Source organism: Mustela erminea, chromosome 8, assembly GCF_009829155.1.
Source record: "Mustela erminea isolate mMusErm1 chromosome 8, mMusErm1.Pri, whole genome shotgun sequence".
NCBI classification, from domain to species: domain Eukaryota; kingdom Metazoa; phylum Chordata; class Mammalia; order Carnivora; family Mustelidae; genus Mustela; species Mustela erminea.
Genome location: NC_045621.1, coordinates 66,729,088 through 66,755,745, shown reverse-complemented (window position 1 = coordinate 66,755,745; position 26,658 = coordinate 66,729,088). Strand labels below are relative to the sequence as shown.

The following is a 26,658-nucleotide window of genomic DNA, read 5'->3' as shown; positions in this document are numbered from 1 at the left end:
ACTTTTATACAGAACAAGGTTATATATTAATTAGTTAACAAAAATGTGGTGAGAAGCTTGCAGGACGCTGTGTATTTCCCTGAGGTAATGATTTAGCAGCATTCACTAGTTCAGAGTTTACAGCTAATAACAAAAATTTACTGGAGGGAGAGAGAAATTTTATTCTATCATATGCCACATCTTTAATCTTACCTCAAACCTGCTTCACCTGTTAATTCTTTACTTGCCCTAGATCCTTGTAGCATGAGTTTGTGATTCTGTTGTAGGATTACAGAGAGAAGGTGAAGGTAAATATTATAAAGTGTACTGATGTAAAAGTTATTGTGTAGTTGTCATGTTGGGAAAAGGAGCTAAAAGTAAAAATATATTTTATTTTACCTAGTGAGGAATCACACATGGTTTAAAGAATTTAAAAATTGTGTATATTTGGTAAGGTAACTATTTGAAGAATTTAAAATAAAAAAGATAAATATATCAGGATGAAGGGGACAGTGGTGCCATTGAAGTACTGCCATTGAACTTCGGGGTGCATAGGTGGCTCAGTTGGTTAAGGGTCTGCTTTCAGCTCAGGTCATGATCCCAGGGTCCTTGGATCAAGCCCCAAAGTCATACTCCCTGCTCAGTGGGGAGTCTTCTTCTCCCTCTCCTGCTCCCCTTGCTTGTGCTGTCTCTGTCAAATAAATAAAATCTTAAAAACTAAATAAATTCTTCATCTTTCATGGCAAAGTCAATAAAGAACTTCTTGAAATATAGTATATAGAGTAAAATTCTCTGCACCTGTTTGAAAGAAAGGAATTAGCAAAGGCAAAAAGAAGTCAAGAATCTGGTATATGTTGATTTGGAATATTCCAACCTATATTAAGAGAAAAGGAAACAATGCAGGACAGTTTGTATTATGTTATTTTTTTAAACAAGAAGAAAGGAACCAAGTTTGTATATTTCATTTATTAGTGTAGACCTACAGCCTCTAGAAAGATAATAAAAAATAAAGTGAAGTAGCTTGTTTGTATTGCCTGTTCAAAAATTTCATTAAAAACAGTTTTTTAAAAAATGGTCGCCTCTGAATATTGGGACTGGTGTGGGAGGGAGAAATTTATATTTCGCAAATGAAATTTTCTTCCACGTGCCTGTGTTGCATTTATATTTTTAAAAATGTCCCATGACTGTTTGCACCCCCAAATCTATTTTTGGAAGGTTTCAAAGGGCTGAGTGTGTGCTTGCATGTGTACATAACTGTGTGTCTGAGAATATAAACAGTTCTGTACTAGGTTTTATCAAGCTTTCTTTGCCCCTCTGTGTTCTTTCTCCTCAATAATTTGAAACTTTTATAATCTTCACTATATTATGTAGTCAGCACCACTGTCTAATTCCAGAATATTTTTATCATCCCCAAAGAAACCCCATACACATTAGCAGCAACTTCCCATTCTCTTGCTCTCCTTCCCAATGCTTTAACTCTGGCAACCATTAGTCTCTTATCGGTCTCAATGGATTTGCCTCTTATGAACATTTCATGTAAATGGATTCATACAAATAAGACATTTTGTATCTACTTTCTGTCTCTGTGGACCTGCCTATTCTGAATATTTCTATAAATGGAATCATACAATATATGCCATTTTCTTTTCTTTTTTCTTTTTTTTTTTTTAAAGATTTATTTATTTATTTATTTGACAGAGAGAGAGAGAGATCACAAGTAGGCAGAGAGGCAGGCAGAGAGACAGGAGGAAGCATGCTCCCTGCTGAGCAGAGAGCCCGATGTGGGACTCGATCCCAGGACCCTGAGATCATGACCTGAGCCGAAGGCAGCGGCTTAACCCACTGAGCCACCCAGGCGCCCCTATATGCCATTTTCTGTGTGGCTTTTTCACCTAGCATAATGTTTCTACAATTCATGAATGTTGTAGTATATATTGGTACTTTATTCCTTTTTGTGACTGAATATTCCATTGTATTGTATCACATTTTGTTTATCCATGCATCAGTTGGTGGACATTTGGTTTTCTAATTTCTATTATTTTTTTATTATTTTTCAATAATCTTTGAATTCACGTGGTACAACTGCTTTGAACACTGATAAAGGTTTTTGTGTAGACTTCTATTTGCAGTTTTCTTAGGTATGTACTGGGGAGTGGAATTAAGTCACTGATATTAGCACAGGAAAGGAAAAATGACCAATGGAACAGAATGGAGTCTAGCAACAGATTGATTTATGTGTGATAAAGGTAATACTGCAGTGCAGTGGGAAAAGGTAGTCTTTTATAATAGATGATGGATCAGTTGAATATTCATATGGGGGAAAATGACTTGACACATTTCATAAATGGGCCGCAAAAGGCACTAACCATGAAGCAAATGTTTAATAAATGTAATTTTGTTCAAATGACACCAGTAAATAATATGAGAAGGCAAGTCATAGAGGATTCATACCCAGAATTATGTAAAGAATTACTATAGAGCAAGAAGAAAAGAGATGCAAATCCATGGTCAGAGCTGCAAAAGCCAAATTGTTCTACCAGGCCTATAATGAAAATTAGTAGAACTATGTCCTGTTCTTCCAACCTTATATTCATTCCTCACAGAAGTAATCCTTTTTCATCTTGTAGCTTTTTATTACATTTTATTTATATTTCTGAGTAAGATTATATGATTTTATGTATATATATGTGTGTGTGTGTGTGATACACACATGTATAAATAGACTGAAGACTCCATGATTATGTTTCCTCTTTGGTACAACTTTCTGTTTTCTCTGGAGTTTATGGTTGATTTATGTCTTTAGTTTTTTAGTATTCAGTGAAAGCATTCATATACTTTTCAGCAGAGATGTGCACATCTCTCACTATTTTCAAATACAAATTTTTCTTTAGACATTCTCCCTGAAATTTTGTTGTTCTCTTGTTATTTAGGATAGTTGTTCTCTTTCTGTTAGATGCCTGTCATCCTGGAATCTCGCTTTTTGACTCTCATGGAAATTGTTTTTGTGTCTGTCCTGTGTTTGAGCTCTGCTTCCTATATGCCATCTCTTTCTTTTTCTTGGTTTATTCCTTTGGTTTGGTAGAACAGATTGGTCATTTCCTAAGGAAAGGTTAATGAGTAGTTACATTTTTGAGATCTTGCATATTCTCCTCCTCCCCTTGGTTGGTTTGTCTTGTAGAATTCTAGGTTGGAAATTGTTCTGTTAGAATTTTGAAGGTACTGTTCCATTGCCTTCTAGCTTCCAATGTTAACTGCTGAACATTCCAATGCCATTCTGATTCCTGATCCTTTGTAAGTAGCCTGTTTGTTCTTCCCTAAAAGCTTTTATGATCTTCTCTTTAATTCCTGTCATTTAAAATATTTTATTATAATGTGCCTTGGTGTGGGTCTTCCTGAACTGGTATACTTGGTCAGAAGTCTGCCCTTCACTCCTGAAATCCACATAAAGTTAACTAACTCGAGTTTAAAAAAAAAAAAAAAAAAAGTATGTCCTTCAATGCAGGAACTCATGCTTTCCAGTTCTAGAAAAGTCTCTTGAATTATTTCTTTGATAATTTCACTTTCTGGATTTTCTTACTCTTTTTTTTTTGAACTCTCATTATTTGGACCAGCACCTCTTGAATGGATTTTTTTTTTTTTTTTTTTAATTTTTGGGGTCTCTTTCTGGGAAGATTAATTCAGTTTTATCTTCAAATCCATCCTTTTTTTTTTTTTTTAAACTTTTTATTTTAGCTATCGTATTTTCTTTTTCCAGGAGGTTTCTCCCCCCCCACCCCCTTTTGGTGGTGGTTCTCTAAATGTTTCATTTTTATAGTTTGCTATTATTAGGATATTTAGTAATGGTTTTATTTTTGTGTGAAGTTTGTTTGTGCTCCCGTGGTTGTCTTTATCTCTTACAGACTTTTAATTTTTTGTTTGAATTTGTTCAGATATGTGGTGATACTGGGTTTTGTTCATATACATGCATTAGGCACTGAACACTTGTTGGAAGCTTTGTGTGAGTAGGTAGGGCTTATTGATCAATAGGTTTTGCATCATATGCCATGACTGGGTCATTTTTCTGAGAGATTTTCGATTCCTCCTATCTGTAAGTCTTATATTTTGAGAAGCTCTGTTTTCCTGGAGAGAAATTCTGTAGTTTCCTATATTTTTTATTTATTTTTTATTTATTTTCCAGCATATGTGCTCTCACTTTCTGTCTGGTGCACTAGCTCCAAACTCTGGTTTTTCAAGCCAGTAAGACTGCATATTTTGATCCAAGTTCAAGCTGCTCTGTGCTGCTCAGTTAGGGACCTTTCTTCAGATAAAAGCTGTAAAAACACCCAGTTCTAATCCATTCTTTCAGATGTTGTCTTCTGTCCAAATTCTGCCTACTTTTGGTTGCTCTCAAGTGCCCTCAGGTAGTTGGGTTTTGGTTTTGTTTTAAAGATTTATTTATTTTAAGAATTTATTTATTTGAGAGAGCGTGCATATGAGAGCGCATGAGCAGGGGAGAGGGAGAAGCAGGTTCCCCGCTGAGCAGGGAGTCCCATGCTGGGTTCAATCCCAGGAACCTGGGATCATGATCTGAGGCAAAGGCAGATGCTTAACTGACTGAGCCACCAAGATACCTCTAAGATTTATTTATTTTAGAGACTGGGAGGCAGGGCATATATGACTACAGGGCGGGGGGCTGGGGGAGAGGCACAGGGAGAGGGAGAGAGAGTCTCAGGCTGACTGCGCTGAGCACAGAGGCCAACAGAGGTCTTGATCTCACAACCCTGAGATCACAACTTAAGCTAAAACAGAGAGTCAGGTGCTTAACTGACTGTGCCATCTTAGGCTCCTCCAGGTAGTTGTTTTTTGTATTTTTTTTTTCCAGAATATGTAGTTACCTGTGGGAATATTGGTACGATGAGCTATTCTACCACTTGTGATAGAATATTACATTTTTTGTTTTAAAAGGTACAGATGTTTCATGAATTTATATCAATACTAACAATTCAAATCAGAACCAGGTTTTTAGTTGTGTCTCTTCTATACTAAGAGTTGTAGTTCTCAAGGACATAAAGCAGATGATAGAATTAGAATGTCGCATAATACATTTACTTCTTTCTACGTCTTACAGCAGTCTCAGAATAACAGTACTTGTACTTTCACAGTGACCAAAGTGATTACTAAAAACAGTTAAAATTTTTTTCCTAGTGCTTTCCATAAACTTCTATCCCCTATTTAAAAAAAAAAATTTATTATTAACAACTTTGCATGCATTTAGCCATTATTTATACTCTTACTGTATTTCTTGTTTAACTTTTACCAACAAGTAGATCATGTTATTGCTTGCTATTAGTTCTTAGGTTCACTTTGGTTATCTAACATGTATTCTCTAGGTTCTTTTGGAAGGCTTGTGGGAGCAGTATTTCCTGATCTCCAGCATTTTGATAACAGTTCATCTGTGCCTTCTATGTGTTCAAGAGCAATTTTACTGAATATAAAACACTTCATTTATATTTTCTTGAATATCTTAAATGTATTACTCCCCCTTCTTCTGGCATATTAGTGTTGGCCTTGGAAAAGTTTGATGTTGGCTTTCTGGGTTGATACTAGATGTACGTCATGCTTTTTCAGTCAGTAGTTTCAAAAAACTTTTTTAATATTCAAGGTTTTTTTCTTGAATTATAGTTTTTACGGTTTTCTTATGGTAATGCTTTTTTAAGACTTCTTTTTACTTGAATGTTGAATTTTTATTGCTTCATTAGTTGTTGCCTTCTCTTTTATTCCTTCATTTGGATAAATGTTCATTGGATATATATTACATGTGTTTTCTCTCAAATTCATTCAGGCTTAATCTTCATTTCTGAAACCTGCCCCCCCCTTCTGATGTTTTCCTGAGTTCTGTTAACCTTAAATCTGAGTTTTTTTGAATTTTGATTTATGTTGTTCCTTTATGTCTTGAGTCATTTTTGTAATTTTTTTTTTTTTTTAGCTCATTTTGAAATTGTAGGTTATTATTTTCAGCTATTTTGTGGATATGTGTTCCTGGTGTGGTTTTATTATTAGGATGTTATTCCATATCTTCTTTTCTTTTTTCTTTCCTTATAATAACTTCATGGGATTGACCTAATCATTTTCTATTGTTTACATTTTTGTCATTTAGAATGGCTCTTCTTACAGAGCTCCCTCTGCTATTGTTTCTTGGCACTCTTCAAAAATGTGGCATTTGCTTTCTGAAATTTCTAGACTTTTCTCCCTTCCTTTTGTCTGAATATTCTCTTTCCTTTATCTTCATTGTACCTTTTTTGCTCAATTTTGATCCCACACCCAGTAGTTTATCCTCACCCCTTAGTCAGGGATGTTTTAAGAGTTCATAGAGGTGGCGCCTGGGTGGCTCTGCTGGTCAAGCAACTGCCTTCGGATCAGGTCATGATCTGGAGTCCTTCTGCCTCTGACCTCTTCCCTCTCATGCTGTCTTTCTCTCTCTCTCTCTCAAATAAATAAAATACAATAAATCTTAAAAAAAAAAAAAAGTTCATAGAGGCTGTATAGCTCCAACTTCTTCAAACTTCACCATGGACTTCCTGTACGAAATCACTATTTGAAAGGAGAAACCCTTTGGAGTTAGAGCTTTTGTACTCAAATTGCTATTTTCAGTGTCTCTATTCTCAGATCTGTCAGATACTCTGTTTCCTTTTGCTTCCTCTCAAAGGATACAGGTCCTGTGGTTATTGGTGATTTGTCCCCACCTGCTATTTTGGGGGAACTCGTGGAGATTCCTTGTCAGCCAGCCAATGTTGTCTGTTGGTTTGGGGTTTAAATTTCTATCTGAGGATTTAGGGATGCTCAAAAACACTTGTATGGGTTCTGTTGTCCCTGAATCCAATTTACCACTTCCTAATTGCTGTTCATGGTGTGTTTTGTTTCAAGTTTGATAATCTTGCTTTAATTAGATTATACTGTCCTCCAAATAGTGCTTGAATCTTAATCGGTTCGAGGGCTAGTTTAAGTTGAAAACAGCCTAGTTGAGCATAGTACTAGACATGTATGCAGTGACTCAGAGTCATCGGTTTAAAAGTTAGCCTAAGGGTAATTGTAGGCCAACTTCCAATTAGTACCTACTCTTATGCCCCCCTCATTCCAGAACTTTTATTTTCTTGTTTGTTTCTTTAATTTCAGTTAATTAACATTTAATGTGTTATTAGTTTCATAGGTAGAGGTCAGTGATTCATCAGTCTTATATAATACCCGGTGCTCATTACATCACATGCCCTCCTTAATGTCCATCACCCAGTTATCCCATCTCCCCGTTATCCCATCTCCCCCACTCCCCTCCGCTCCAGTGACCCTCAGCTTGTTTCCTATGATTAAGAGTCTCTTATGGTTTGTTTCCGTCCCTGATTTCATCTTGTTTTATTTTTCCCTCCCTTCCTCTATGATCCTCTAACTTGTTTCTCAAATTCCTTATGAGTGAGATTATATGATAATTATCTTTCTCTGATTGACTTACTTCACTTAGTATAATACCCTCTAGTTCCATTCACGTCATTGTAGACAGCAAGATTTTGTTTTGTGATGGCTGAGTGGTATTTCATTGTGTGTGTATACACACACACACACATACACACACCTTTATTCATTGATCTGTCCATGGACATTTGGGCTCTTTCCATAGTTTGGCTGTTGTGGACATTGCTGCTATAAACATTGGGGAGCAGGTACCCCTTCAGATCACTACATTTATATCTTTGGAGTAAATACCTAACGGTAGCACGCATTCTTAACAAGTTGCTGGAAAACAGGGATATCAGGTGGCCTGCCTGTACACGAAGGTCAGTCATGCCTGCATCATCTTTGATGTATATGCCATAGGTTGTCATGCTCTGATCTAAACATTCCTGGAAGACATTGATCTAGTGTACTGATGCTCCAAAAAGTCTGCAAAATAATGAGCATCTTAGACACATTGGAAACATAGCAGATGTCATCCTACAAAATGATAGCTCATTTTCCTTTGTCACTGTCTAAAAATAATATAAAGGAAATATAGAAACTCTTGGGTGAAGCAATTAAAATGGTCAAGATAGTAAAAGATTTCTTAAAAGACCAAGCCAAAACAAACAAAAAACCAGGGTTTGTCCAGTTAGTACAATGAGAGACAGAGGGGGGTGGATGGGATATGATGGAATTTAATAAGATTTGAGAAGGAAATTAAGGAGCACAAATAATACTTTCAGTTAAAGGAGGCGTCTGTTTTTGTATATTGGATAGTAATTTTAGGGATCTTCTTATCCTCGTAATAGCCTAGTTCCTTAGCTCCTGAATTTGGTATTCAAAAAAAGTCAGCCAAAACAACTCAGTTCTGGAAACACAGATTTTTATTGAGTTGGTAAAACTTTCCAGGATATTGATAGTGTTAAGAAGTTGATATTTCTTGGGACGCCTGGGTAGCTCAGTTGATTAAGAGTCTGCCTTCGCCTCCGGTCATGATTCCAAGGTCGTGGGATCGAGTCCCACATCAGGCTTCTTGCTCAGCAGGGAGCCTGGTTCTCCCTCTACTTGCTGCTCCCCCTGCTTGTGCACTCGCTCTCTCTCCCTCTCTCTTGCTCTATCTCTAGCAAATAAATAAAATCTTTTTTAAAAAGTTGATATTTCTTATTTTTAAGATGTTTATTTATTTTAGAGAGAGAGAGAAAGAGTGCACACAAGAGAGGGGCAGAGGGAAAGGGAGAGAGAATCTCAGATTGACACTGGGCTGAGCACAGAGCCTAACATGGGGCTCGATCTCATGACCCTGAGATTAGGGTGCCAGCTGAGACCAAGAGTCTGTCACTTAACTGACGGCCACCCACGAACCCTGATATTTATTTACTTCATTTAACTTTCTTGCTTAAAGGAATCATACTTTATTTTCATTTATGAAGATAGATTATTTACCTTGTAGTATGTTTCATTTAAAATTACTCCTAATTTTTACCTTTTTAAAAATTTTTAACAGGCCTCAACAAATAATGAAAGTTCTAATCACAGTTTTGGAAGCTTGGGATCTTTAAGTGACAAAGAATCTGAGGTAAGTAACTTTATTTTAAATATGGTACTATTAAAGTAAAAGCTGGAATCACGTTTTTCTTTTAATAGTCCCGCCTGCGGGCCCCCCCCCCCCCCCCCCAATCCTTGTACTAGGAACATTTTGTTTTGCTTTATGAAGCACAGTATTCAGACTGAACACTATTGGGCATTAGAAAAAAAAAAATACAGTTTCTTTGGTTACATAGCTGAACTCGTACATTAGTGTTACAGATGTTCTTAATGGAAGACAGTTACTAGCCATTCATAATTCTAGTAGATGAAAGTGGTTTTTGAACTGTGTTCTACAGTTTTCTATTATTTTTTGTTATACTTCCGTCTTAGTTTGGTTCTGAGTAAGGGTTTGTTTATTTCCTGAGATACAGATATACATTTTTTTCGTTTTGAAATTTCTTGTCGAATTTCAGGCTGTTGGTTTTCATTTTTCATATTTAAAAATGTCTGGAAAATCCTCTCCCCTCCATCCACTTACTGATCTCACTAAGAACATACATGGAATTTTACAAGTAGGTATTTGGATCCTTGGTATAGTTAACATTGAGCATGATACACTTGGTGGCATCTGTTTGAAATATGTAGAAAAGACGTTCTTTGGGTTTTAGCATTCACTTGCTACAGCAACATCACTTTTTGTGGCTACAACCTATATTTCCTCTGATCAGATTATAGACTTCTGTTATGTTTCAGTGCATGCGTGTGTGTGTGTGTAGGTGTGTGTGTGTTTTCCTTCAATGTTAACTTAATTCTCTTTGATCCATTTTGGTCTTTTTTCTACATGGGTTAGTATAGATATAGTTCCTCTAACACCAATAGGTCATTAGCACTTAGTAACTCTTAGCCATTTGGTTTTGGTGTTCAGTGGAAAGAGAATATCAAAGGTAGCATTTTTTAAAGTCCTGTGTTATTGAAAGCATCTGGGAATCTCTAGGTAGACAGTTTTGTGCAGTACTATGCAGGCACCCTGACACTCCAAAGGAGTGTGGCATGGGGTTTTCACTCATCAGGCTTTCCCTTCCACAGAGACAACTGGCAGGCAGCTGAAAGGACTGTGCAAGTGACGGGACTTTATCTGCAGTAGGTTCCCTTGAGGTAAGCGTTAGTAGCCCCTGTAGTACCAGATTATCACAGTTTAGTTTTTTTTTGTTTTTTTGTTTTTTTGTTTTTTCAAATTAGCACACTTATATTAAGTCCTTAAAAATTGTAGGTTTAGATTTAGTCAAAGTACAGCTTTTCAGAAACTATATCAAGAATGTTTTCACTTTATATCTCCTGGACACGAACATTTCTTGATATTTCCAGATTTTGGACTATTTAGTAATTTCACATGCCTTTCCTTTCATGGACTGTTATGTTATGAAGGGCAATAAAATAATTTTAGATATTTCCCTTTTCTCTTCACCACATCTGATGTTTTTGATATATCTTTTTTATACCAAAACATAGTAAAAGTTAGATCATCTATAATAGTTATTTATTTCTGTGTTCTTTATAGGTACCCATGCTCCCAATATAAGTTATAGATGCAGTATTTAATTTTTTCAAAGGAATCAGTCTATAAGTACCACGTCCCTTTAGAGAATTTGAAGAATCACTTTTGACTATATTTTTAGTTAAGAAAATTTTTTTAAAGACCATACTGTAATTTACAGTGAATTACAATTTGGTTAACCATTGCATATACGTAGCTTAATTTATATAGAAATTTTGACATTTGAAACAGCAGTAGAAAATCTTAAAAATTTGGGGGCTTTTGCTGGTCTGTGTTTGGTATCAGGAATTTTTACAAATTGTTAAGTCAAGTGGCACAGTATTTTGGAAATGACTGCAGCTTATACATTTTCTTTAAGATTTGAAGAAGCAGGGTTTTTTTTGTTTTATCATTTAAGGTCAGCTTATCTGGAAAATGATTTTCAGGTTTTATCTCTGTTCTAGATACTTTATAACAAATTTCCATGGGGTGAAATTTTACACACCTCAAAATATAGATCATTTGTAGATCATCATGGGAAGTTGTTGGGTGTAAACTATTGTAGGGTGGAAGTACTACTTTTTTTTCCTGGTACACCAGTAGTAAAGTTTATGTAGTATTTCATTGTCTTCTGATGTCATTTTATTCTTTGGTACTCTATTCCCTGATCCATTACATTTCCTTAAATAATAGATTTTGTTTTTATGAAAAAGAGTACTGAAGGTTTATTAAATAAATAAATAAATAAATAAATAGCGGTTCTCTGCTGCTCACCTCTACCCCACCTGGCTCTTGAGTCCTTCAGCTCTTTCTGGTATTTATTCCTACATTTTAATACAAATAATATGCATATCTTGAACTTTTGTTTCCTCACTTGGGCTTTTTCCTCCCACCCAGTACTCTTTCAGACATCCAAACCCCCTCTGTTTTCTAGTCTTTTACTTTTAAAACTGAAAAGCATCTCATAACTCACTGTTAAACTCATTCGAATCTACTTCAATTGAAAATTTTCATTTCAGTTTATATGTGAATTACTTCTTACATGGATTTGCCTTTTGTTTCTAAATGTAGAATTGTAGAACAGAAAATTTTTTCCCTTTTTTAATGAAATCGCCTAGTTGGAAGGTGTCAGTCTTGTTTTTACTTCATTTTACATCATTCTAGGTCTATTCAGTGCTGTCCAAAAATTTGTTTTCAGTAAGCATTTATTGCATATGTGTTATCTTCTAGGCTCTGTGCCCAAGCACAGAGAATTTAAAAAAGTGAATACAGTACAATCCCTACCTTCACATGAGATCACTCTCTGGTAGGACAAACAAACTGCTTCATAAAAGAGTGTAGCCCATGCTATAATAGATGTAAATACAAGGTACTATGGGAACAAAGAGCAAGAAACCCCTAATTCTATCTACCGGTCAGGGACAAGAGGGGAGAAAAGTTAAGTCTTCCTTTAAAGGAGAGATAATACTTGAGTTGTTAGGCTATGAATTCATCCTAAAAGACAAAAGCAAAGCTAGGAGAAGAATACAGGCAGAAAGGCTAGGATATGCTTCTGCTTTTGCATGGAAGCATGGCAAATAGTTTTGTTCAAGACATGAGGCAGTGATGCACAACCCTAACTGCACTTTCAGATCACCTGAGAAGCTTAAAAACGTACCAAGCTGCTAGCTGGTTTGAAGACTTGTGGTATAGGTAGGCTAATGCAATAATGGTGAAGGATCTGTAGGAGTCAGGGTTAGAAAGCCCTTGCACTTGACAGTAAGGAATTTGGACTACTGTCTAGACTATGGAGAGCCATTTAAACAAACAAAAGGCAAAGTAGAGATGAAGAAGCTCCCCCAGGTTGTAGTGTAGAGGATAGAATCAGAGGCAATGAAACCCAAGTTGGGAAGATCATTTTAGTTAAGGAATATTGTCTCCTTTACAGAACTCCCCAGCCTCCACAGTTTAATATTAGGAAAAACTTCAAGTAGGCAGGGTTCTAGTTAAAATGTTCTCAAGTTTACCTTTTGGGTTCTGCCTTCTCCTTCAGATTCTCAAACTTTGGTTATTGATATTACTACCCAGGCCCATGCTTCTCAAACTTAAGTGTGCAAGTGAATTACCAACCGTTCCTTTTGTCTGTAGATCTTCGATGGGGGTTTTCATTTCTAACAAGCTCTCAGATTCCCCTAGATTATGAAATTAGAATCTTTAGGGTTTGATGACTGAGTGAGAGTAAAGAAGGAAAAGGAGGAGCCTAGGGTTATTTAAAGGTATCCAGCTTTAGGTGAATGTTAGTGCCTTTGACCAAGATAGACAGCACAGAAGAAAGAAACATAGGTTTGGCATAGAAGGTAATGAATTAAATTCTTGACAGCACTGAGTTTGAACATCTGTGAATTGAAGATGGTACTTTGGATAGGCAATAGGAGCTAGAGGTGGAGACTTGGAGGAGATTTTGGCACAGGTGACCACTTTGAGTAGTTGTAGGATTCCTGGGGGTGGGTCTCTCAGAGTCTTTCAGGGGGTTCCCCGGGTCAAAATAATTTTTATAGTAGTGCTAAGGCATTATTCCCCCCCCTTTTATTTTTACAATAATACTAAGACGTATCTGGCTTTTCATTTTCTCTCGAGTTTACAGTGAAAATTTCCAGAGTCTATAATGACACATGATGACATCATCACTCTGATTTATGAATCATGTACTTGTATATTCTGATGTTTCAAAACTTTAGTTTTAACATCTAGAATAGTAAACATCGATAATTATACCCTATGCAGATAAAACTCTTTGGGGTCCTTGACAGTTTTTAAGAGTTTGTAAGGGAGTCCTAGGACCTAAAAGTTTAAAAACTGCTTCTTTAGGTGAACTCATCTTAATAGTGTGTGTAATGCTGAGAAATGTTAGCAGGTGAGGTAAGCATGCTAGAGAAAGAGCAGTAGTCTGGGTAAGGAGGTAGACAAGCAGTAGGAAGAAAGGGGAATAAGGAGTAGAATTAAATATCATAGAAGTCAGTTAAGATAATTACTGTAAAAAGTTACTAAGAATTGTCACTTGGGCTTAGTTTTAGTAGACTAATGGGAGCAAGATGCTAGACTGTAGTCCATTAAAGAGAGCTTGGATAGTGAGGAAATAGTGACAGCAAATATTGACTACTCTTGGCAGAATCTTGATAAGGGAGATGACATCTAGAGTCTTAACAGGCTTAACATATTATGTGTGGGGAAGGGCTTCTAAGCAGAATTGTGACGACAGTACAAGGAAAGTGCTGAAAAGAGAGAAGAAAATAGAACCAAACTTAGCACCTGTTTTTTGGGAAGTGGTATGAAATGCCAAGACCCAGAACCTGGGTGGGCAGGGTTCATTGTGGACAGAATTGACTGGAAATATCTTTTTCCCTGATGGGCAAATTTCCAGCCTCATAACCTTTCTTTTACTCCACAGTGAAATAGAGATTATCAGCTGAAGGAAGAGTCATGAGTTGGTTGTGGGTGTGAGAATGGTCAACATTTTATGGGAGGGACCAGAAAGGGAGTTTGTAGGGGATGAAGGGAAATGGCTATTCATCTTATTTTAAATGTTGTAGAATGCTTGAAGGAGTTGGAAACAGGATCTGTGCATGTTGTTTTGCTGTCTAAAAGTCCAGGTTATTTTATGAAGATAAGAGAAGGAGCCCATATTTCTTGATTATCAGTGTTTTACAAGTTTTTAAAATCTGCCTGATTCACCTATTTGCAGTTCTTCTTCAAGGACCCATCTCTAACTAAGCACAAAGATCTTCTCTACTTTCTCTAAATACTTTGCATTTGCCCTCTCCACTCATCCTTACCTCAGGATGCTAAGAGAAATTATCTTATAGGTCAGCTGGAATTTATAATGAACAGTAATAGCATAACTCTCCTCCTTGCCTCTTCTTTTGGGTGTCCTAGAATGTATTTTACGTTATTCTTATTTTATTTCTTACTAAGCTTAAAATATTTGTGACTGAATATAAATATGATTGAATTATATCATCTTTAATAATGTTGGAGAAACACATTGAGTCTGTTTATACCTGTGTGCTTACATACAGCATATTACATAATAATATGGGTAAAGCAGACATGTCAGATTATTTTATTTTTGCCTCCATCTTTACTATTCATTCTTTTTAAATGTATGGTTTTGTTTTGTTTTTTAAGATTTTAATTATTTATTTTGACAGAGAGAGAGAGAGAGAGATCACAAGTAGGCAGAGAGGCAGGCAGAGATGGGGGGAGCAGAGAGCCCAACACGGGGCTTGATCCCAGGACCCTGAGCCATCCAGGTGCCCCTACTATTCATCTTTTATAATTCTTCTGTGTAACCTGAATTATTGGTGCTGCACATTTTATTTATTTATTTATTTAAAGATTTTATTTATTTATTTGAGAGAGAGAGAGACCACAAGCAGGGCAAGTTTCAGAGGGAGAGGGAAAAGCAGACGCTCCTGAGCAGGGAGCCCAACACAAGGCTCAGTCCCGGCACCCTGGGATCATGACCTGAGCTGAAGGCAGACACTTACCTGACTGAGCCACCCAGGCATCCTTGTGTGGAAAATTTTTAAAAAGATGATTTCTTTTTCTAGAGCCGGTTCCCCCCAACCCCTTCCTCTTGAGTAATTAATTACCCATTCTTTAACCCTCTGTCCACTAGCATTGAATTACTATTTATTTTTGGTCCAAGTTCGTTTGATTTCTGAGATATTTAGGATTAAGGATTTTAATTATAGGAATTAGGAAGCTAAGATAGTTGTTGTATCTAGACACTTAAACTTAGATCCATTTTCAGAATTGTAATGATTGTAATGAGAGAAAAATAAGATATGGTGCCTTGATTGTCTTAATTTATCTCTAATGTTGATTAATGAAGGTCATTTTATGAAAGTTCTGATTAGCTTTGTCATTTGAATGAAGTTTCTAGGAGTGGTCTTGAAACCTAAAGGAGATTTTTTTTTTTTTTCTCATTCGAGTTGAAGTGATGGTATAATACTTTGTTCTTTTTTTAGAAGAATTTTCAAAGGACCATGTTATGTGTGGTTTCTTATTTTCATATTTTGTAGGAAGTAGAAATTAAGAATACCAGGGAATTAGACCTAAAACTAGGTTGAATCTGACTTTAGGAGGGCATTATTTCCATTTCTAGAACTAGTGGTAATTGTTTATAGAGATCTTTCATAGGTTATTTTTAACATAAAATCTCCTTTGTTGAAGGAGGTATTTAAAAATTACACAAAAACCTGTGTAAATAGGTTTAAATAGGTTATTTTCTGATATTAGTAAATTGGCTGAATTAGGAGAGTGGTAAGAGAATGTCCTGTTTTTATCTCGTTTCTGCTCATACCCATCTCTACTTTTTGTATTCCTTTTTGCCCTCTTAATAGTGTTTAGCTTAAGTGTTTGCTCAGTGAATACTTAGGTATCCTAGATTGATTGGAGATTATGATTCTATTTGAAAGTAGAGGTAATACTAACCTCAAATTTTAGGTTTTAGGTAGATTAAAAAAAAATTCATTATAGTTTTACTTGCCTATATGTGTTTGTTATAACCCAGAGAAATCTTTTTTTTTTTTTTAATGTCTTAGTTGGAATACCCAGAAAGAAAGAAGAAAACTTGAAAAACGAATTTAGTGATACGTAGTTAAGTTATCACTGAAGGTTACATTTTTATGTCTGTTCCTCCCCTAGGTGAATTACCTTGTTTTTGAGTTTATTCTGTTTAAATCTGTTTAGCTCCTCAAGGTTGTTAGATATCTAGTGTATTGCCCTCATCAATTTTAAGAAATACTCTTTTCTATCCTGCTGCCTACATTATTTTCTAAAATGTTTTAGCCTGTTAAATGATTTTTGTGGTATTCTACTTGATGGGTTCCTCCATCTTATTTTTGCGCTGGTAGTATTTTCTCATTACTTCTTTACTGTGTTAGGTGGGCAAACCAAAAATCTTAATAAGTATTACTACATTAATTGTTTTCCTAAGACATTAGATTTAACAGTGTTGCTATATACAATATATAATGTGTAATAACAATATTCTCTTGAAGGAGAGTAATGTGTATGCATGCAAAATGGTGTATTTTATAACAGTAATAAAGACATTTTCTCATTAGAGGAGTTCAGGGTTTTTTTCCTCTCCCTTACAAGATTCATAATCATACTTCTAAACTGTAGGATTTAAAGTTCTTATGAAATACCTGGAATTAATTTGTAAAATTTCCATTTACTTAAAAAGAGAAAACTATTTAATTCTACCACTATCCATTAAAAAGACATGCTCATATAGGAGCTATATTCACCTAAAAGTTAGTGTGTCTGACCCTAACATATGTTATATGACAGGGTTCACAGCAAAGGAAGTGGGTCTATTTTGGTTGAATATATATATGTCCCTGCTCTCCTGGAAGGAAAAGTGAACTGGAAACCAAATGCGGGTCTGATGCTGGCTCTGTGCCCCATTTCCCATAAAGGTGGTGGAGCACTATGTGTGTCAGAGTCAACTGGAAAGATTTTTTCAAAGGAAAAAGAATTTCCTGCTTAGACATTCTAATATACTCTGTATAGATCATCTTTCACTTTCTTATAAATCATGAAATCTTGAAATAATGTTCTATAACCCATTTACTTAGCCAGGAAATAAATAGCTATTAAATATTGTGCATTTAGTGTCAGTGGTTGGTTGTTTTTAGAACAAGAATATTCTGAGTTGATTGATAAAGATAAGATTAGAAGAGAAAAATGCCAAGTCATCCTAAGATAACTTTAAAAGTGGAACCTGGTATAGTGCTTGACCATAGTATTATATGCTCAGTAAACGTTTGTTGAATGAGTAAATAGAACATCACTTTAGTTGTAGCAAACTATTCAGGTAGTTTTTGTGTCAGCAACTACAAATGATTCTTACACATTAATCACACCAAGGTTCCTTAACCTTAATGTTGTTGACATTTGGGATCAGATAATTCTTGAGGTGGGATGGGGTTGTCTGTGAATGTAGTATGTTTAGCAGCATCTCTGCCTAACACATTAGATATCTACCTACTCTCCCCACCCCCCAACCCCCAGCCACCCCTCTCCTGCTTGTGACAACCAAAAGTATATCCAGTCATTGCCAGATATGCCCTGGTTGAGAACCCTGCCCATTAATGAAGCAGATAAATAGTTTGAACATGTTACCTGTGGAGCTAGATTACAATTCTTTTTAAGTTTTACGTCTCCTAAGTATGGAAGCAGAAGCCTAGAGAGATTAATTAATTTGCCTACAGATAGTAAGTTAACAGTCAAAATTCTAATTCCAAGGTATCTGTTTTGTTTTGAAGTAACGTTCTCAACGGCTGTCTGTGCTCTGCTCTCTCTCTGTAACTAAGATAATGTGTAACTTACTAGTTAAATGTTCCTAGCTAGTCTTTTGGGGGAAAAAATGGTATTCTTTTATTGGAAATATTTAGATTTAAGGTAATTTATAGTTACATCAAATTTGCCAGTCCAATATATGCCTGGGCTAATAGCATTTCACAAATATTTTATCTGATAAATACTGCTTTAAGTCTGGATTTTAAGGGCAATCAGCACAAGCTGATATTACTGATAAGTTTGACTTCAGTATGTTATACTGTAGTAGAGCTTTAAAAATATTAGATGTATTTTTGTTAGCAGAACGTAGTATTATGATTAATTCTCATTTTCTAAAATAGCTGAGTAACCATGACAATCCACTGGACTTCTTATATCCTAATGAGTTTTCTGCTATATGTGACAATTTGGGTCTTTAATTTTTTTTTTAAAGATTTTATTTATTTATTTATTTTAAAGATTTTATTTATTTATCAGAGGGAGAAAGGGGAATGAGTGAGCACAGGCAGACAGAATGGCAGGCAGAGGCAGAGGGAGAAGCAGGCTCCCTGCTGAGCAAGGAGCCCGATGTGGGACTCGATCCCAGGACGCTGGGATCACAGCCTGAGCCGAAGGCAGCTGCTTAACCAACTGAGCCACCCAGGCATCCCAAGATTTTATTTATTTATTTGACAGAGATCACAAGTAGGCAGAGAGGCAGTCAGGTCCCCCTGACGAGCAGAGAGCCCGATGTGGGGCATGATCCCAGGACCCTGAGATCACGACCTGAGCCGAAGGCAGAGGCTTAACCCTCTGTGCCACCCAGGCGCCTCAGGGGTCTTTAATTTTTAATAGAAGATTATATTAATTTTTTTTAAAGATTTATTTATTTGAGAGAGGGAAAGAGTGTCTGAGTGCCTCCTTGTAGGTGGGGAGAGGGGCAGAGAGAGAGAGAATCTGAGACAGACTCCCGCTGAGGTCAGAACCCTTTGTGGGAGCTGTTATCTCACACCCATGAGATCATGACCTGAGCTGGAATCAGGAATCAGATGCTTAACCAACTAAGCCACCTAGGTGCCCCAAGAGTAATTTTAATTTCTTAATTTTAAACAATTTCCAGTGTGGAATATTGCAGGACTTACTGTTGTATATATAGATTGTCTATTGCTAATACATGCATCACTTTTGGAGCCCTTTTTTTTTTTTTAAAAGATAGATTTATTTATTTATTTATTTATTTATTTATTTGAGAGAGAAGAGAGAGTCTTCAGCAGACTCTGAGCTAAGCATGGAGCCCGACACGGGGCTCGATCTCATGATCCATGAGATCTCAACCTGCACCAAAACCTAGAGTTGGATGCTTAACTGACTGTACCACCCAGGTGCCCCTGGAGCTCTTTAAAAGTAAGGATTCCTTTGGTCTCTGTCCAGAAATGGTTAAATTTGGAATGGGCACTTCAGCATGAACTTCAAATAAAAGCTTTGTAAGTGATTATGATGTATAGTAACATTGAGAATCCATGCTAATATCTTTATGATAGAACGATTTATTTTAAAAAACACACTTTTTGGGGCGCCTGGGTGGCTCAGTGGGTTAAAGCCTCTGCCTTCGGCTCAGGTCATGGTCTCAGGGTCCTGGGATCGAGCCCCGCATCGGGCTCTCTGCTTGGCGGGGAGCCTGCTTCCTCCTCTCTCTCTCTCTGCCTGCCTCTCTGACTACTTCTGATCTTTCAAATAAATAAATAAAAATCATTAATTAAAAAAAATTAAAAAACACACTTTTTGAGGGTTATAAATGTATTGCTATAGAGAATAGCAATGGGATACCACTTTTTTTTCCCCTTAACACATCAGGTAGATATTTAAAGGTTAGTGGGCATTATCACAGTGAAAGTGTGATTGATCCTGCCTTTGAAAATGCACTTTGGCAATATGTAAAATTTTTAGTGTGCATATTCTGTGACACAACATTTACACTTAGAAGTGTCTGTCCCAAAGATATTGTTTAAGGATTTAGCAATTCATGTTCAGAGAAATGTCTGTAGGGATATTATACAGGAGTATATTTTACTCCATCATGAGTGTCACACCGGGAGAAAAGTTGTGAAATCACTGTTCTAAATTTTACTATTGTAAGTACTTTCAAAATGCCAACATTTCCAGAATAAGTTATCTTGAAAATTTGCTTTTTCCTTCCACAGCAGTTGCTCTGTATGTCTGTTTTATTCTGGCTGAATGATTTGAAAACTTTAAAGATCATATGAATAGAGGGGAAAGTCCAACTTTATTTTATGTTTTGTTTTGTATTGTTCAACAAATAACGCCTTAAAGGGAAAGCCAGAGAAGGGGAAAATGCCAAGAAGTAATTATGCTTTGTAAATTGTCAGAAAATGGCTAATAAAATTGCATTCATAAATATTGAAACTTGGTATGCTCCTTTAAACATACGTGAATGCAAATTTAAAATGGGTCCAGATAATAGGAGCTTGAGAAGTCAGACTATGAGGATGGCAAGTTAAGGTAGCTTTTAAAAAGTAAGAGTAAGATTGCGGTAGTATTACAAATACAGTTCTTTTAGGTGCTCATGTGCTTGTGGATATTATCTGTTTGTAAGGCAAGTAAAGATCCTTTGGGTAAAAACCCAAAAAATGATGTGAGCTGGCACAGTTTAAGTAACCTGTAAGACAGCACGCATTTCCGTTGGGTAGTTACCTAAGTTTATCTTATTGGCTCTCCACCATCTTTGATAGTACATATTATTAAATAATAAAAGCAGTACAGCAGAAAATAGGCTACACTCAAAATTGCAGATGTGTTGATTGGATTTACTTGAAACAGCAAGGAGATGCTCTTATTTCATGATAGGATCCCAAAATGTTGCATTCATAAACTTTTTTTTTTTTAATTTAAACTTTATTTTTTCAATGTTCCAAGAAATAAGAAATACATAAACTTGTTACACTAAATATTAAAGTCAGCAATGTAACAAAGATCTTCTTTAGATGTCAAAGATTCAAGCAAACATTTCCAGATAATAATTGTTCTCCATATTAAAGTTTTGACTCCTGGGCAGAGACAGACTGTGAATTTCAGGTCCTGCCAGCTCAAAATCCTTGAACTAGGATGCACATATCTCATGATAGTTTTAACTAAATGTAAATTGGATGCAAAGCAGCAAAGAAATTTTTACAATAGAATTTTACTTTTCTTACAGTGCATTATTCTAACCAAATTTTTATAGCAAAAGGTTGGAAGAAACAGTATCTTGTACATCTGATATTCTTGAATAGAACATCTATTTTACATTGACTATTTTTATAAAACTCCAGATTTTCCTTTCTAGTTCAGTGCTGTTTTGATATGTGCCATTAAAGTAACAGATTTCTTCAACATTTTCCTGTCTCACATCTAGTTCAACAAATTTTGCCTAGAAATATGGAATAAAATTGAACATTGGCATAAATTTGTCATGCCATTTTTTTTGAAGTATAGTGACCTTAAATTTGATAGCTGAGTAACCCTATGAATCATTGGAATAGCCAGTGATTTGTATTTTTTTAAAACTAATCTGTAGCTAAATGAATCAGTTGGAAAAAATACATTCTGACAAGATGGAGGATTGAATATTTTGTTACGGGTATTATTTAATAATTAACTTTTCTTTCTATATTTTTTTAAGATGTTATTTATTTATTTGAGAGAGAGAGATTGAGCACAAGGCAGGGAGGGGCAGAGGAAGTAGGAGAAGCAGGTTCAGTCCGAGGACTCTGGGATCATGAGCTAGCCGAAGGCAGATGCTTAACCGACTGAGCCACCCAGGTGCCCCATTCTTCTTTCTATTCTAAAGTATTTTCTCATTTAATGGGAAGAGATTAAATATATCTGTGTCATTAACTGTGGTAATTTTATAGAGATGATGATCTCTGACTTTTCTTTTTGTTGTCCAGTCAAGGCTGATGAAATCTACTTAAGATAGAGGTAAAAAATTTTAATATCTACTCCTTCTCTTTTGTGATGATATCTGAACATACTGTTAAAATTTCCTATAATGCATTTATGCCAATAATTTTAAATAGCTCTATTTGGAGGCTGATAGAGGTGGTTATCTTCTATCATGGCACAATTCATACTGATTTATCTCCCTCCTGTGACAGTGTTAAGATTGTAGGATTTTTTTTTACATTTTGTCTTACTTGCATTGAAGAAACACATTTATTTTTATTTTAAAAAATAAGTCAAGGAGTCAGATAAAACAAGATCCCATATTAGATTTGAAAACTTGTTTAATAATCACTGGCTTAAATTCCAAATAAAATAGAAGCATTAGTTTAATTATATCACTACCACCTCTTGAGTCCTTTAGATTTGTCTGTTTTTTGAACATACTTTTCAATTGCTAGAAAATACCAGGTAAATTATCACTAATATCTTAGAGCATTTAAATGCCACAGTAATCGTTCAGATTTTGGTATGATTACAAATTAGCATTTATAAAGCTAAATTGATATGAATAGTACCACTTTCTACTTTCGTCACTTTCTCCTAACCACTGTTCCATTGCACAGTGTAATTCTTTGACTTTTTATAATTGTGGTAGTCTTTCCATCTTTCAAAGCCAAATCAGGGGCACCTGGGTTGTGCATTTGGTTGAGCTTCTCCATTTAGGTCGTGAATCTCATAGTTGTGAGATGGAGTCTTCATTGGGTTCCGTGCTCAGTGTGGTATCTGCTTCAGATTCTCTCTCTCCTGCTGGCCCTCCCCCAGCTTGTGCTCTCTCTGTCTCAAATGAATAAATCTTTAAAAATAAAGCCATATCATATTTTGCTTTCCGTATTTATTTTGCCATCTATTTTCTGGTCAGCTGTAATGCATTAGTTAAGAAAAAAAAATTAGAGAAGCAAAGAAAGAAATGACTGCATCAGCAAGAGTAGTAATAAACTTGAAAACATTCTATAAAATATGCAATATGTGCAATTTTTACACCTTGTGCAAATGCAAAACTGGCTTGGTTGATGTCCCTTGGATTTTCTAGGAGATCACTGGTCAAGATCAGTGGGTTTTCAAATCTTTTTTTAAGCTGTAGAACTCTTCCTTCAAAGTAAGTCCAACATGGAACCTCTGTTAAAATGAGGGATGCTGTGTTTGCAAGCATGGAGGTAGAGGTAGGATGTGTCTTTGATAGGCTAGTGCCTTAGTTCAGCTCCCTGCTCCTTCCTTCCCTTTTCCTCTTCTTTAACATCTTTTGAGGCACAACCTCCTTTCCTAAGGTATCTCTGGAGTACAGTTTGAAAATCGCAGATAGCATTCTGAATTTTTCTTCACTGGTGAGCCATTTTAGAGATGAAATATTTGTACCTTTCTGCATATCCTAAATCTCCAGGGTTCTAAATTCTCAAATCTGTGTAGAAATGAGAACTCAGGAGAATTGTTAGCAGTAACCTTCACTGAGAATTTTAGTTTTGTTTACTATAGGTACTGTTCAGACTTACATTTAAAAACAACAAAAAAAAACCCCTAATGCACATTTTCCCGAGGTTAGTATAGCATATTTAGACCGTAGACTGCTGGTTCTGTAGCTTATAGTTGAAAAGAGAGTTGAATGGGACCTTAAAGAGGAAACATCGCTTATTTTGTAAGCCCTACAAGTTATTTTTAAGCTGTTAGGGAAGAAACTGCTAATCATTTAACTTGTGATTGAAGTTTTGAAATAGAAAAGTACATAGATTTTTGGAATAATAATAATAATAAACAGTTTTTGTTTTGAAAAAACAATTTTATACTGGATGTAGTAATTGTGTGTGTAAAAACTGTAACTTTAAATTCAGATAAGAAAATTTATTGGGTGCTTATTGACATTTATAGATGTTTCAGATGGTGTACTGTTTCACAACTGTTTCAGATGGTGTACTAAGTGTGTCTCTGGTGTGTTTCTTATTTAATCCCCATAGTCCTACACCTGTATTACCACATTTTAAAATTGATGAGAATAGGGTGCCTGGCTGGCTCAGTCAGTAGAATATGTTGACTCTTGATCCTTGGGGTTCTGAATTTGAGCCCCATGTAGGGCACAGAGATTACTTAAAAAAAAAAAACTGATGAAAAATTGGAGTCTTACCGTAAATAATGGACCCAGAGGGCTGCCTGGGTGGCTCAGTGGGTTAATAAGCCTCTGCCTTCAGCTCAGGTCATGATCTCAGGGTCCTGGGATTGAGTCCCGCATCAGGCTCTTTGCTAGGCAGGGAGCCTACTTCCTCCTCCCTCTCTCTCTCTCCCTCTGTGCCTACTTGTGATCTCTCTCTGTCAAATAAATAAAATCCTTTAAAAAAAAAAAAAAAAAAAGGACCCAGAGACCCAGAGTTTGATTCTTAGTCTCAGTCTGTGGTTCTTCAGAGACCAGTGGTTCTTGCTTTCTGGGAAATGATGTTTCTTTTGGGCTGACAGAACAAGTCTAAAATAATCTGAGGTGAGAGTGAGGAATGAGGTGGTAACAGTAGGACATGGGTGAGAAAAGATTAGGGTTTATAGGAAGGGACGAAATATGGTCTGTTTGTAATAGAAACACTTATTTTATAGATGAATTTAGTTACATCTCAATTTTCCTTTTTCGTTTTTTATTTTTGTTCAACTTTTCAGTTTTTTATTACATATTTCCAACTTCTTTACCTGCACTAGTTATACATTATAGTCTTAAAATTAATTTTATTTTTGTCCCCCCCCCCCCCCAATTCCTCAAATTCTCTGGTTGAAAGGAGGTAAACTTGTTGCCTTTTGGGTTGTTTTTACACTGTAATAAATATGCATCTAGGTTTTTTCTTTTCTTTCTTTCTTTTTTTTTTAAAAAAGATTTTATTTATTTATTTGTCAGGGATAGAGGGAGAGAGAGCAAGCGAGCACAGGCAGGCAGAGGCAGAGGGAGAAGCAGGCTCCCTGCTGAGCAAGGAGCTCAATGTGGGACTCCATCCCAGGACGCTGGGATCATAACCTGAGCCGAAGGCAGCGGCTTAACCAACTGAGCCACCGAGGCGTCCCTGCATCTAGGTTTTTTCATTCATTGTTTTTAACAAAATGACATTTTCTCCAAGGACTGTCCCACTTTCCCATGCCATTAAATTTTAAATTTAGGTAGTGAAATTTTGCCTCAGTTTTTACTTAAATAATCTGTAGGTCTTTGGGGGGGGGGGAAGACCCTAAGTTTCTTCAAATATATATCCAGTAAAGTGGTTAATGAATGTTATTCCAAATAAGTTTGCGAATTTCTTCATACACTATAACTTTCCATCCCATTCCCCTTTTGGAGATAGCAGGTGAATGTTAGCATTTAAAAGCTTTGTGCTTAATAAATCTAACTTTGTTCACCCTGGCTGAACTGTTCCACTCTGCTCTGCATTTAAAATGTAGCCTCTCAACCTAACTCATCCACTGTTCCTTGGAAAATATTTTAGAAAGTGATACGAAACCATAGGTAGAAAATGTTTCTAGTATAATTTTTAGAATTGTGTTATTCTATGTGATTTTTTTGTTATTGTTTATTTAAAAGTAGCTAGTCAGGATTTAAGATGGAATACAGATGGGATCCTGCCATGCTTAAAAATTAGTGCAACATTAAACTGTAATGAAAAACTATTTTATTGATCTTAAGCTACTTTTTTTTTTACATTGATTAGATAAAGTTGTGAATAAGTACTATTTGGGAATCCTCTTTTGTTTTAAGATAGATTTTAGGGTTCTTTATAAAAATGTTAACTTAGAGGTTTTATTTGGTGCTTTTTTGAGTAAAATAGAAAATTGGTTATTGTTTGCCTGAGTCTGATAAATAATGAACTATTTACCCTAACCTGCTGATACATCAGTCTACTTCCTGAGTAGATTGCCAGTTAGGGAAGATTTCTTTAAGATCTCTGGTTTGTGTTATGAAAACATGAAGGCAGTTTATCGGTTATAATTTTATTTACAAACTTGATAAAATTTTGAAATATTTTTGTGTAGCTGATTCATTCAATTTTTTGATACAGAACACGTAGCATGTCGTTTACAGAAAAAAAGAGCATTTAGGCCATGGAAGTACAGGCTTGAATTTGATTTAAATCCTGGTTACCTTGAATAAATTATTTAATATTAATGTAGCTATCAAGTGATAACTGTACGCTAGGCATGAGGAAATGGGGGGGATGGGGAGATGATAGAACTCCTGTTGAAGAATTCAGGCACTGGAACATTTGATTCATCCTCTGTATCTGTTATGTTGAAAAAATGGGTAAGAGAACTTACATTACTATTCTGAAGAGGAATCATAGATGCTCAACACAAGTTATGTGTTGTCATTCATATTGTTTAATCATAGACTACTCAGAGACAACAAAATATAGATTATTTCCCTTTCTTGTTTGGGAACTGCACTGGCTTTAGAGGTTTATTTTAAGTTGCTTCGATGTATCATTCATTCAAATGTTCTTTGTTCTGGCACCAGACATACTTGCTAATCTTTTAGAATTTGAGGGCCTTGTGCCATTGCATTGTGCTTTTTGTTCTTAGTTTTGATTTTTAACTAAGCATAACATCTTGTTAGACTCCACAAAAATTACTTGTTATTTTAGCCTGATGAAAATGCTAATTTGAGAACAAGCAATCATCTAGGGTTGGGGAATCTGCAGACTTCTTCTGTAAAGGGCCAGATGTTTTTAGGCTTTGTGGACCATATAGTCTTTCTGGGAACTAACTCTGCTATCATAGTGTGAAAGCAGCCATAGTCAGTACAGAAATGAATGAGTATGGCTGTGTTCCAATAAAACATTATTTATGGACACTGAAATTTGAGTTTCTTA

The 26,658-nt window shown here is 35.8% G+C and overlaps 1 protein-coding gene across 4 annotated transcripts in view; it reads left to right on the top strand.

The window, feature by feature from the left end:
• The window catches only part of TLK1 (tousled like kinase 1), a 143,980-nt gene that overhangs the window by 53,099 nt on the left and 64,223 nt on the right, over positions 1-26,658 (top strand). For 3 of the 4 annotated variants that reach the window (XM_032355916.1, XM_032355917.1, XM_032355919.1), the window contains one exon: positions 8,951-9,022. In XM_032355916.1, coding sequence (XP_032211807.1) covers positions 8,951-9,022 — 72 coding nt within the window. Of the gene's footprint in view, positions 1-8,950; positions 9,023-10,059; positions 10,129-26,658 lie in introns of those variants that run through there. The other variant, XM_032355918.1, reaches the window with a different exon arrangement.